The sequence below is a fragment of the Stegostoma tigrinum genome, chromosome 28 (assembly GCF_030684315.1).
Source record: "Stegostoma tigrinum isolate sSteTig4 chromosome 28, sSteTig4.hap1, whole genome shotgun sequence".
NCBI classification, from domain to species: domain Eukaryota; kingdom Metazoa; phylum Chordata; class Chondrichthyes; order Orectolobiformes; family Stegostomatidae; genus Stegostoma; species Stegostoma tigrinum.
The window spans coordinates 11,218,655-11,231,595 of NC_081381.1; the positions used below are offsets into that span (position 1 = coordinate 11,218,655).

The 12,941-nt window shown below is 40.5% G+C and overlaps 1 protein-coding gene across 4 annotated transcripts in view; it reads left to right on the forward strand.

Annotated features, from left to right (window-relative positions):
• cfap74 (cilia and flagella associated protein 74) overlaps nucleotides 1-12,941 on the forward strand; it is a 190,787-nt gene that overhangs the window by 77,685 nt on the left and 100,161 nt on the right. For all 4 annotated transcript variants that reach the window (XM_048561032.2, XM_059638059.1, XM_048561033.2 and 1 more), the window contains 5 exons: nucleotides 2,146-2,212; nucleotides 6,185-6,274; nucleotides 7,944-8,090; nucleotides 9,114-9,144; nucleotides 11,331-11,380. In XM_048561032.2, the coding sequence (XP_048416989.1) occupies nucleotides 2,146-2,212; nucleotides 6,185-6,274; nucleotides 7,944-8,090; nucleotides 9,114-9,144; nucleotides 11,331-11,380 (385 nt within the window). The remainder of the gene's footprint in view (nucleotides 1-2,145; nucleotides 2,213-6,184; nucleotides 6,275-7,943; nucleotides 8,091-9,113; nucleotides 9,145-11,330; nucleotides 11,381-12,941) is intronic.

Genomic DNA, 12,941 nt, shown 5'->3' on the forward strand with positions numbered 1-12,941 from the left:
GGATCTAGTTCTATAGTTTTAGAATTAAAATGGAACCAGCTGTGTTCGAATTAATAACATGGGTGAATCTTACTTTTTTTTGGTTAAGCTTCATCAGGTTCCATGGAGCATTTCTGTTGTGAGATCTTGCAAATTTCTTGCAACACCTGACCATCTCATCTCATTAAATTCCTACATAGCATCTATAGTACTCTTCTTACTGGCTCCTTTGCACCGTGAGCCATTCCTGGACAAATCTGCACTCACAGAATACCCGCTGAGCAACAAACATCCCTGGTGCCCAGGCCATTTAACAGACTGCGAAGCACCAGGCTACACTGGCATCCTGAAGCTCAAATCTGATCCAGAATGGACAGTCTTTCTGATGATATCAGAGAAGGAGTAAATAGCACAGTGATTCTCCAAAAGGAACTGGAGATTCTGGTAGAGAAGGTGGCTCAGATTTGTGCCTTCTCTTTCTAGAAATCTGGCAGAGGAGGCCACACCACCAGACCCTGGAAGCCTGGTCAAGGGGTCACCACCCAGCACAGTGTTATTTCTACAGCCTGGAGGAATGGCCTGGCTGCTGCGCTCTGTCTCTCTGGGGAGCCGCTGCATGTACCTCTTTCGAGCTAATAGGATTGCACATGAGAAAATCTATTTCTCTAAATTTGCCTTTTTTGTCAAGGATGTCTTCATGGGATGTTGCTATCTTGGAACAGTCACTATTTAGTCGTAAAATAACCAGCACCTTGCACTTAAGAAAAAGGTTGGATCTAGGCTATCTTCTTGATGTAGTTGTAGGGGGACTTATCTGGTCCTAATATTTGCAACTATATGATTGGCTGCTGAATAGCTGAAGAGCTTGTAGATAGAAATGATATTGCCAGAAACCTTTGAACCTCTAGAAGTGGAGGTAGTGTGTTTTTGTGCAGGAGAAAGTACTTGAAGCCTGAAGAAAGCCTATCATCTTCTCTCATCAGTTGCTGTAAGCTGTTGCTTTTAACTTTTAAGTCACAGACTTTATAACTTGTGAACCAGCCACTTTGCATCTCCTGCAAGGAAGTGGAAAGTACCTAGAAAACAGAGATTAAAGAACAATAAGTTTTGACCAGAACCTGAGGACACAACCTCAAAATGAAGGGACGATGCTTTAGAGCTGAAATGAGAATGAATTTCTTCAGCCAGAGGGAGCTGAATCTGGGAAATTCATTGCTGCAGAGCCCAAGATATTGAGTATATTTGAGACAGTCCTAGATGGGTTCTTGATTAATAAGGCAATCAAGGGTTACATGGAGAAGACAGGACAATGGGTTTGAGAAACATATCAGCCATGATAAAATGACGGAGCAGATTTGATGGACCAAATGGTCTAATTCTGGTCCTATATCTTATGAACCATCGCTGATTTCCACCACACAAAGGAATAGGATGTTCTTGTGTTGTTAGGCAGAGAAGAAAATTAGTCAAATGCTATTCACCTAAAACAAATACTTCAGAATGAAATTTGAAGTTAAAAAAAATCAGTTAGTATTCCTTGTTGTATAACTGATCCATTGCCTGATTATTCTAGTTATTGTATTTAATTATTTCCAGTCATCTCAGTAACAGTGACTGACTGACTACCTCAGCTTAATCTACTCAAACAATTCAGTTGCTTTGGTAAAGCAGAAAAATCACTGGAAACTCAATATACCCCATTTTGTGTTGTATTCAGTTTGTGCATAACAGGTGGTGAGTTTATTCCAGTGGTCTTTGGGGTGTAATGGTTAGAGCATAAGTATTACAATTCATGCTACCACCCAGTGCTGAGTTTACCCCATTATTTTTAGGATAGTTTATAGACCCAGTTTTGTACATTTTTATATCAGTTATATAAGTGCTTTGTTATTGTTATAATTACAGAGGAAGCGTTTTCATTGGAAGCTAAAAGAAACCTTGAAGAACTATCAAATTTTGTTTTGACAACCAGTCAGCTAGTATTTTAGATGACCAATGATTGTCTTTAAAGTGATTGTTCCAAACATACATTCCATCCCATTCTGGAGTATATGTGTCAAAACAGCATCTTCTCATTTCTTGAAGACAGCTGCAGATTTGGAGTATGGTTGTTGTCTTATAAAGCTTCTTGTTATCCTGTGTTCTGTTATGTTTATTTATTCCTAGCTTCAAGCCTCCAGGTCAGATTTCAGCTGGTATGTCTTGTGAGATGACAGTGACTTTCAAACCTCTGGTAAGAAGAAATATATGCTTGATTAAAAATGTATATGCCAAGAGTATTTTGGTGGGTAAACCAGCCACTGGAATGTTTTCTTCAGTTAAGTGGTCCATAAATAACTCTGTCGGCTTTAATGCTGTGCAACAGGGATGTGACTTGTAACTCAATTCCAACTTCTTCCTTTTCAGAAGTTCCAATTAAACATATTGCATATAAATTATCAAGTACTGTTTACATATTGAGTTTCTTAGTCTAAGTGACTTGTTAGAAGTGTGTCAGAGATAGTAGGAACTGCAGATGCTGGAGAATCTGAGGTAACAAGTTGTGGAGCTGGATGAACACAGCAGACCAAGCAGCATCAGAGGAGCAGGAAGGCTGACGTTTGGGCCTAGACCCTTCTTCAGAAATGGGGGAGGGGAATGGGGCTCAAATAAATAAGGAGAGAGGGGGAGGCGGGTAGAAGATGGACAGAGGAGAAGATAGGTGGAGAGGAGACAGATTGGTCAAAGAGGCAGGGATGGAGCCAGTAAGGGTGAATGTAGGTGGGGAGTTAGGGAAGGGATAGGTCAGTCCAGGGAGGACGGACATGTCAAGGGGGCAGGATGAGGCTAGTAGGCAGGAGATGGGGGATGGACGTCAGGTGGAAGGAGGGGATAGGTGGGATGAAGGGCAGGTTAGGGAGGCAGGGACAAGCTGGGCTGGTTTTGGGATGTGGTAGAGGGAGGGGAGATTTTGAAGGTTGTGTAGTCCACATTGATACCAATGGGCTGCAGGGTTCCCAGGTGGAATATGAGTTGCTGTTCATGCAACCTTCAGGTGGCATCGTTGTGGCACTGCAGGAGGCCCAGGATGGACATGTCGTCTGAGGAATGGGAGGGTGAGTTGGACCATTTCAATTGAACCATTTCAACTCCACCTCCCATTCCTCAGAATACATGTCAATCCTGGGCCTCCTGCAGTGCCACAACGATGCCACCCCAAAGTTGGAGGAATAGCAACTCATATTCCGTTTGGGAACCCTGCAGCCCAATGGTATCAATGTGGACTTCACAACCTTCAAAATCTCCCCTCCCTCTACCGCATACCAGAACCAGCCCAGCTTGTCCCCGCCTCCCTAACCTGCCCTTCCTCCCACCTATCCCCTCCTCCCACCTCAAGCCCCATCCCCATCTCCTACCTACTAACCTCATCCCGCCCCCTTGACCTGTCCATCCTCCCTGGACTGACCTACCCCCTCCCTGCCTCCCCGCCGACACTCAACCTCATCCCGCCCCCTTGACCTGTCCATCCTCCCTGGACTGACCTATCCCCTCCCTGCCTCCCCGCCGACACTCACCTTTACTGGGTCCAGCCCCACCTCTTTTGACCTGTCCGTCTCCTCTTCACCTATCTTCTCCCGTACCCATCTTCTACCCGCCTTCCCCTCTCTCCCTATTTATTTCAGAACTCCCTTGCCCTCCCTCATTTCTGATCTCATTTTGGGAGAGAAAATACAAACATATATGTGAATGTATGAATTTGAAGCAGGATTAGACCACTCGGCCCTTTAGCCTGCTCCATCAACGAGATTACTTCTGATCTGATGAGTCCACATTCACACTTACTCCCCATAATCTTTAGCCCCTTGTTTATCAACAATCTATAAACTACTGCTTTAGCAATATTCAGAGACTGCTTCCACCTCATTTTGAGGAAGAAATTTCAAAAGATTCAAGACCTTGTGAGAGAGAAAAATTCTGTGCCTTAATTGAGTGCCCTTTTTTTTAATACCTTCAAAAGATCCCCTATCCTTCCCATATCCATGTTGCCAAGACTCGTCAGAATCTTATATGTTTCAATCAAGTTGTCTCTTACTGTTTGAAACTCAAGCTTTCCCTTATTAGACAGCCGCCCATTTCAGGCATTGATCTAGGTAACCTTCAAATGTGTCCACTATGGTAATACACAGAGTCATTTAGCTACATACATTAGAATATAACAAAACAAATTATATCAAAAAACATATCAAGCAGGTCAGTGAAAAGTACTAAAAGACATGGAAATAACCATGTAGGCTAAGAATCTATTTCCAGCATAAAATAAAATCAAAGAATTGCAAATGGTGGAAGTCAAAAACAAAGTAGAAAGTGCTGGAAAAACTCAGCAAGTCTGGTGGCATCTGTAGAGAGAAAAACAAAGTTAACATTTTGAACTAACTATACAGAGGCCAGTTCCCTTCATCAAGTCACCGTTTATTTATAGTGCACAGTACACTGGCTGTGGTCAGTCAGCTTAGAGTCAGTCCTCAGTTGAGGAGATACTTGTCTCCTGAATATATCGATCAGTCAAGGCTTTCCTAATTGGCCCAGGTTAACAACCCCTATCAAAGACTCTGTAGCCAACAAGGCCTGAGATATACAAGGTGTAGAGCTGGATGAACACAGCAGGCCAAGCAGCATCAGAGGAGCAGGAAGGCTGACGTTGCAGGCCTAGACCCTTCTGCACCTCTGATGCTGCTTGGCCTGCTGTGTCCATCCAGCTGTACACCTTGTATATCTCAGATTCTCCAGCATCTACAGTTCCTACTATCTCTCTCAGCCAACAAGGTCTACTTGGTTCCAGTCACAACACATTTCAATTCAATAGTCCAGTTTTTACGAGGTGAACCACAAACATTTCTGCCCAGGCTGGGGTAGATTTTTGATTTAACCTCCTTATGTTAAGAATCACCTGTGTGAGTGAAAATCTGGTTGGAATATTGCAGGCTGGTATTAGACCCACCTGATTTTCCTTCCACCTAAATTAATGAAGTATAAATGATACATTCTTTTTCTTCATAGCTTTTGTAAAAGGAATAAGCAGTATCATTTCTGTATTTTTCCATTTTTGTTTTCACGTGTGACCAAAAAATGCATCAAAATTAATTTGAAAACAGAAATGAATACCGGCAAAGAAGAATTTGCTTTTATATTCTGACTTGATCACCCTTGAAATGTTCAAAAGATCCTCACAGCAATATTATTACTTCTTTGTGATTTTGTTACGTAGTGAAGGCTGCAGTGAGTTTGTGCACAATAATGTCACACAAAATAATGAATAAGTCGTCAGTTGATGATGTTTTGTTTTTTACTGGTTGGGAGATTATTATTGACCACCACAATAGACGAATTCCTTAGTCATCTTTAAGTATTGTCATGGAATTTTTCAAATCTTCCTCGGTAAACACTTAATGAGTTTTCAATTTCCATTTGACAGTTTGCCTTACATTGCAGCACACCCTCATTAAGACACTGAAATTCTGGGAACTTGCTTGTTACTGTCTCTGGAAATCCCGTGCTTAGGAAAAATCATGAATAAAGGGCCAATGTGAGCCCAGACCCATTTGAAACATAGAACAGTTAGGGCACAGGAAGAGATTATTCAGGCTGCTGAAATCGTGCTGATAAATGATCAACTCAACTAATCCCAATACTTGCTCATCTCCTAAAAAATAAGTTAAAAATAGGCTTAATTTTATAAGTCTGTCTCACTTCCCTGCCTGAACCCTGCCAGGTGAGTCTTGAAATGTAATTTTCTTGATCAAGATGTCCTCATCCTAGGAGCTGAAATCAGTGAGGGATCAGGCAGAATACTTCAGGGCATTATTAATGTAAAACATGTGTATTTGATGTCCTGGTGAAAATTTGCACCAAGATAGGGATATGAAACATAGGGGGATCATACAATAGGAGGGGAAACAAAATATGAAAGATACTAGCAACATGTTAAAAGGCTGAGAGTCAAGAAGGCAAAGATTAACATTCTCCAATTAGGAGTGATATACAGCTGATAATATACAGAAACATGTCAGAAGATGCAAGGAAAACCGCAAGTAGAAAATTTTTACAGCAAAACATTTGAAATATTTAAATAAATTTATAAGAAAAATGAAATACTATCATTTTTGAAGAAAAGAGTTTGATATTTCATGCATGAAACGATTAGAATTATTTTTCTTTCTGTACTCAGGTTAATAAAGATTTTGAAGGAGAAATAATGTTTCGGACTCATATTGGTTCCTTTGCTGTTCCACTTAAATGTGCAACTAAAAAATGTGATGTAAGTCTTGACCTAATATCTGTGCATCTTTGCCATGGTTATATTTAGTATTTGAAATTAAATGTATAAGGACAAAACAACTTCTCCCCCATTTCATTACAGTAGCTGGGCTAATGTAATACATCCTCCTACCAAAGTCTATCTGCAGAAACCATGTAGTTTAAATTCAAAGTATTTAATAGACAAGGTGAAAAACAGAGGCTGCAAGCCTGCCAGGGCAGAGTTGAAAATATCTGCCTCAATGATACTGTCAGGAACATCCACTGATATCTTGTTGATTTGATTATTTTAAATTTGAAAAAACTAACTGGGTATTGAAATTCTTAGTTGTTAAACCTTGGAGACCTCAACAGGTCATGTCATAACCATTTCTTGACCACTGTCAATAGATTCATATCAAGAGTCTAACTTCTTCAGAGGCATGTTCCTTACTTATTTCTTCCCAATTGTAATCTAAGAGAAAAGGAAAGTAGAAAGCAAAAAGTTTGAGCTTATGTCAATTGCTTAGTTCAACATAATGAACTGGCCCAGGGCTCAAATTCCAGCAGAGTGAAGAGGTGATGAAAATGAAATAAAACAGGAAGTGCTGCAGAAATTCAGCAAGTCTAGTAACATCTGTGGAGAAAGAGACAGTTACCAAGTCTAGAACTATGTGGCTGTTCTTCAGAACTGTTCAGATTTTGCATTCCTGTTCTTTTTTTTTGCCTTTTTTGTTAAAAAGGAAGTTGGTTTAACATTTGACCTGAAAAACAGTTCCTCTTAACAGTGCAGCTTCATTCCACACTTTACATGACTTTTTAGGATTTTTTCAGATATTTTATGATTCCCGAGACCAGGGAAAAGAATTAATCATGCTTTAGAGCTCAGTCATTCATAGGAATAAAATTCAAAACAATGCCACAATTAGTTTGAAGGAATCTTTTGTTCTGAATTTACTTTATTTTAAAGGTGTTAAAGCGATTTTGTTTTACTTTGTTTTCAGATCGTTAAATAAAATTCTTATACTTCTAAATCATAGATTAAAAGTGCTCCAGGTTAAATCCGGATATTGGTTCCCATGTTGAGTTCCTTCTTTTCAGGCAGCAGGACAATTTAAATTGGTTACAATGTCCCGAGACTCAGAATAGGAAAGATCAGGTCCTAATCATTATTTGTTGTGGATGTTGGCTTTGTTCATTGACTGACTGATGAGAACAATAGACAAATGGCCTGCCTGTATTTACAAGAGTAAATATCTGCTAGGACCGGTAGAATATCACCTAGATTTTATTATTTACAGTATTACTAATCAAATCATTATTGATTTCATAAATTTCACTGCTGTTTAATAGACACCATAAATCTACTTAAAATCAAGTTGGTTTTGCTGTTAATGTAAAATGAAACCTATTTCTTACAAATGTGTCAAATACTCATACATTAATCACTGTCACCAACCAATATTTCTAGATTAACATTGCAGGAGGGGTGAAGTCTTCAGCAGGGAAAGAAAAAAAGCCAACGAAAAAATTGTATATGTGCTGGTTTTTCAAATTGCTTCAAACCTTCTGCATAGGCTGAGTGTTTACAATTGAATCTAAAGTCTATAGTTAATTAGAAAGATCAAACTTGTATATACTGTAAAAGGTCTTGTTCAAACATGAGTTAAACTTTATGTTGGTTCCTACAGCTCGTTGTAGATAAGCACATTATTGACTTTGGATGCCATACTATTGGTGAAACAATTACTCAGACTATCACTCTGATCAATCGCGGAGCACTGAACACATATTTCCAGTTTCTGAAATCCGTTCCAAAGCAATTGTTTATTGGAGAGGTAAGCATACTCAGATAGTGTCAAATTTGTTTTAAGTAAACCATCATGGTATTTCGTGTACAGAATTCCAATGCCATGGTGGAGATTATTTTAACTCATTTGCTCATATTGTTATGAACACATGAAAAAAGAAAATTCTTGTGATGGGTGTGTGGAATGCGCTGCCGGCTGTGGTAGTGGAGTCAGATACTTTAGAAACTTTTAAGCGACTCTTGGATAGGCACATGGAAGATAGTAAAATGTAGGGTATGCAGGGTAGATTGATCTTAGCAGGATAATAGGTCATGGGCTGAAGAGCCTGTACTGTTCTATGTTCTATGTTATGTTCAAATTGGGATTGGACTTTTAATAGTCCAGAAATAATGTGAATGAAGGATATAATGGGGGGGGGGGAGGAAATAGTTGTTTGATGACAGAAGGTGCATCTAAAAGGAATGTGGCAGTTTTTTCGGGAGAGACGAAGGTCTTGAATAGTGCCCGAATTTGATTCATTAGTGGATGGAACAAGATATGCCAACACACTCTACCTGAATGTAGCGTGCAGCTGTGTAGCAGTGAAGTGCAAAAGCACCAAATGCAGCCTATTTTAAGCAGCTATTCCCACCTTACATGGGTCTTGGGAGGCCACCCAGAAATTGAGCAATCCTAAGATAATTGAATGGTCAGTCCATCAACTATTTTTTAAAAAAGGCCCTGGCATTAGAATTACTTATTGTACACAGGTACTATCAGGTGAAATTTGCCATTCACATTAACCCTCATTTGTCTGAATACTGCCCTGAGTTAAAGTCAGGGCTCATGCATTAGAATAATTTATATTTAGGAATGGCAGGTTTGAAGCTTGCCTCCTCCTGATGGAAGGCAATGTCATACCACCACTATCAAAACTGCTCATGATGTGTATCAACAGACCATGAGCAAGGGCCTGTACTAGGGCAGAGCAGATATGAATGAGTGAAATGAATATTTAGGCTAGCTATCATTATAAAGCATGTCATTTCATTTTACTTTATGTTTTTCTAGATGACTGAATTGATTGTCCCATCTTCAGAAGGTAACATACCAAGTTCAGAAGTTGAATTTAAAGACCAGCGAAATGATTGAAACTTTTCTCCAATTAAATATTGGGAAGAAAAGACACTACAATCTTTGGCTGCAAGCTTTACACACAGGCCACAGACTCCATCCCTGTCCCTGGCAGTTGTCTGAAATTCAACTTTGCTGTGCACAAAATTAGTGATGAACTTGCAGTCATATTTTCACTTTGTAATATCACCCGACTAAGCCCTATCTGAGCATTTTTGCTGCTAAGCCCTTATCCACGCCTTTGTTACCTGTAGATTTGACTATTCCAATGCATTCCTGATTGGACTCCCACATTCTACCCTCCATAAATTTGAAGTCATCCAAAACTCTGTTGACAGCATCCCAACTTGTACTAAATCCTGTTCAACCTCACTCCAGCACTCACTGACCTACACATGCTCGCACTTAGGCAAATTTTAAAACCTCATTTTTGTGTTCAAAGTTCTCCATGACTTCACTCCTCCCATTATTGTAATCTCTTCCAGCCTCTGAGCTATTGGTTCTCTTCTGATTTCATCACTAACGTTAAGCACACCAACATTGGTGGTCACATTTTCAGCTGCCTGGACCCCGAACTCAGAAATTCCCCCTCCACAACTCTGCATTTTACTCCTTTATTTTCCTCTTTAGTGACATCTCTAACACTTTAAACAAGTATTTGGTCAACTGATGGAAGTCCTCCCTATGTGGTTTGGTGACATTTTAGTTTCGAATGCTTCTGTGAAGTGTCTTGAGGTTTTATCAGATTAAATGTTACTGTAAAACCACTAGCTGTTCTGATGGTATCCTTCATGAATTCTAGAACAGCAACATGTTTCTAACTTTGGTACATTAATTTCAAGAAATTATACTTCTGCCAAAATTCTTAGAATGGCAGAATGCCCAGTTTTTCCACAGGATATTATTAGAGTCACACCGCATGGATGCAGAACCCCTGGTCCAACCAGTCAATGCTGAACATAATCCCAAACTAAACTAGTCCCACCTGCCTGCTCCTAGCCCCTAGCCCTGTAAACCTTTCCTATTCATGTACTTATCCAAATGTCTTTTAAATGTTGTAATTGTACCCACATCCACCACTTCGTGAGAAAGTTCATTCTATATGCGAACCACCCTCTATTTAAAAAAATTGCCCCTCATGTCTTTCTAAAATCCCTCTCCTCTCACCTTAACCATTTTTCCCCTACTCTTCAAATTGCCCATCCTAGGGAAAAGACAACGAACATTAATCCTATATATAGCCCTCATGATTTTATAAACTTCTATACAGTCACTTCCCAACTTCCAACGCTCCAGTGAAACACAATCTCATGTGGCTAAACCAGCAGGTCTTTGAAGATGGGAGGGGTCACTTAAAATTTAATGGGTGCCATGCCCACCAATTGCCTGCCCAGCCTTGCCTCAATCACAATGATTTGAGCAGAGTCGCCATCAGCAAGAAAAAAATCACTAAAAAAGCAGCAAACAAGAGGTAATACAGCATCACGTGGTAAATGGCAAATAAGTCCAAAATCTTAACACATTTTTATTTTGATTTTGGTAGAAATATGCAACAGTGACAGTCTTTTCAAGCACACTGATTTGCATATTTATATTCCCAAATTCCTTGCCTCTTTACCACCATTTCAGTCTCACTGTTCAAGCACCCGTCCAGCACTTTCAACATTCATTTCTTCCACTGCCAATGCACAGTGTCAGCTGTATATACTATCTAAAAGATGCAGTGGAAAAAATAACCAAGGCTGCAAACCCAGGATCTCTACCACCTCGAAGGACAAGGAGAGCAGGTACATTAGAACACCACCACCTACAAATTCCTCTCTAAGCCACTCACCATCCTGACTTGGAAATATATTGCCATCCCTTCACTGTTGCTGGATCAAAATCCTGGAAAACTCTTCCTTACCAATACCAAATGGACTACAGTGGTTCAAGAAGGCAGCTCGTTGCCATCTTCCATGGGATAAGAAGGATGCCTCAGAGAAGGTGGTGGCCGAGCCAATGACAGCCTCCCCATCCTGTGAATGATTTTTTTAAAAAAGCCGTAAATGGCCTTCTTATCAAAATGCCACGCCTCACATATACATAAATTGAATTCTATTTACTAATTACACATCCATTTGTTTATGTCCTTGTTTTTCTTTGGATTTCCAGATTTTTTTGATCTTGATCAACAGCTTCACAATGAGATCAAAGTTGGCAAGGTAAGAATAATGAATGGAACACTGAGAAATGCCAAGTTTTTAACTATTCGTACATCAATATATTCGTGACTTTCATTGTTGTAGCAGAACAGAAAATGTTAATCAATGGAAAACATCTCAGAGATAAGGGGAGCTGCAGATGCTGGAGAGTCCGAGATAACTAAGTGTGAAGCTGGATGAGCACAGCAGCCCAAGCAGCATCTTAGGAGCGCAAAAGCTGACGTTTCGGCAGGGTCTAGGTGTGAAACGTCAGCTTTTGTGCTCCTAAGATGCTGCTTGGTCTGCTGTGTTCATCCAGCTCCACACTTTGTTATCTCGGAAAACATCTCAGACTTTGTTTTCCAATTCCATTGTCACTGGTGTGTAAATTGATCTAGATAGGAGCATTGCACCATGACTAACTATGCTGCAACTCCCTCCAAACCTCTCTTCCCCTTCCCCTCCACCTTCTGTCTTTACAGGGAGCCTCATATCAAAGATAAGCCTTTATGCCCAAACTAGGCCACTCCACTCGTGGCTTACGGCCAAAGTCATAAAACCAGCACTCCCATTAATTGCCATCAAAACCTCAAATGCTTTACATGAAAACAATGAACACAACTGTTAGTTGCAAGTTATTTTGTAAAACCAAGCTGTTGTAACCTTATAGCATACAATTACAAATTATAATTTGTCTCTGGTTTGTTGCCCGTGCCATGTGCTAGTGAGGCGAGGAATAGGGAGAGAGAGGAGTTGAACACGTGGCTACAGGGATGGTGCAGGAGAGAGGGTTTTGGATTCTTGGATAATTGGGGCTCTTTCTGGGGTAGGTGGGACCTCTACAAAGCAAGATGGTCTTCACCTGAACCAGAGGGGTACCGATATCCTTGGGGGGAAATTTGCTAAGGCTATTCGAGTGGGTTTAAACTAATTCAGCAGGGCAATAGGCACCAAAATTGGAGTTCGACAATAGAAAAGGTTGAGAGTAGGGTCGTCCGAAATAAAGTTTCAGGGAAGCAAGATGGCACCGGCAAGCAAGAAGTTGGTTTGAAGTGTGTCTACTTCAATGCCAGGAGCGTCCGGAATAAGGTGGGTGAACTTGCAGCATGGGTTAGTACCTGGGACTTCAATGTTGTGGCCATTTCAGAGACATGGATAGAGCAGGGACAGGAATGGTTGTTGCAGGTTCCGGGATTTAGATGTTTCAGTAAGAACAGAGAAGATGGTAAAAGGGGCGGAGGTGTGGCATTGTTGGTCAAGGACAGTATTACAGTTACAGAAAGGATGTTTGGGGACTCGTCAACTGAGGTAGTATGGGCTGAGGTTAGAAACAGGAAAGGAGAGGTCACCCTGTTGGGAGTTTTCTATAGGCCTCCAAATAGTTCCAGAGATGTAGAGGAAAGGATAGCAAAGATGATTCTTGATAGGAGTGAGAGAGACAGGGTAGTTGTCATGGGGGACTTCAACTTTCCAAATATTGACTGGGAACACTATAGTTCGAGTGCAATAGATGGGTCAGTTTTAGTCCAGTGTGTGCAGGAGGGCTTCCTGACACAGTATGTAGATAGGCCAACAAGGGGCG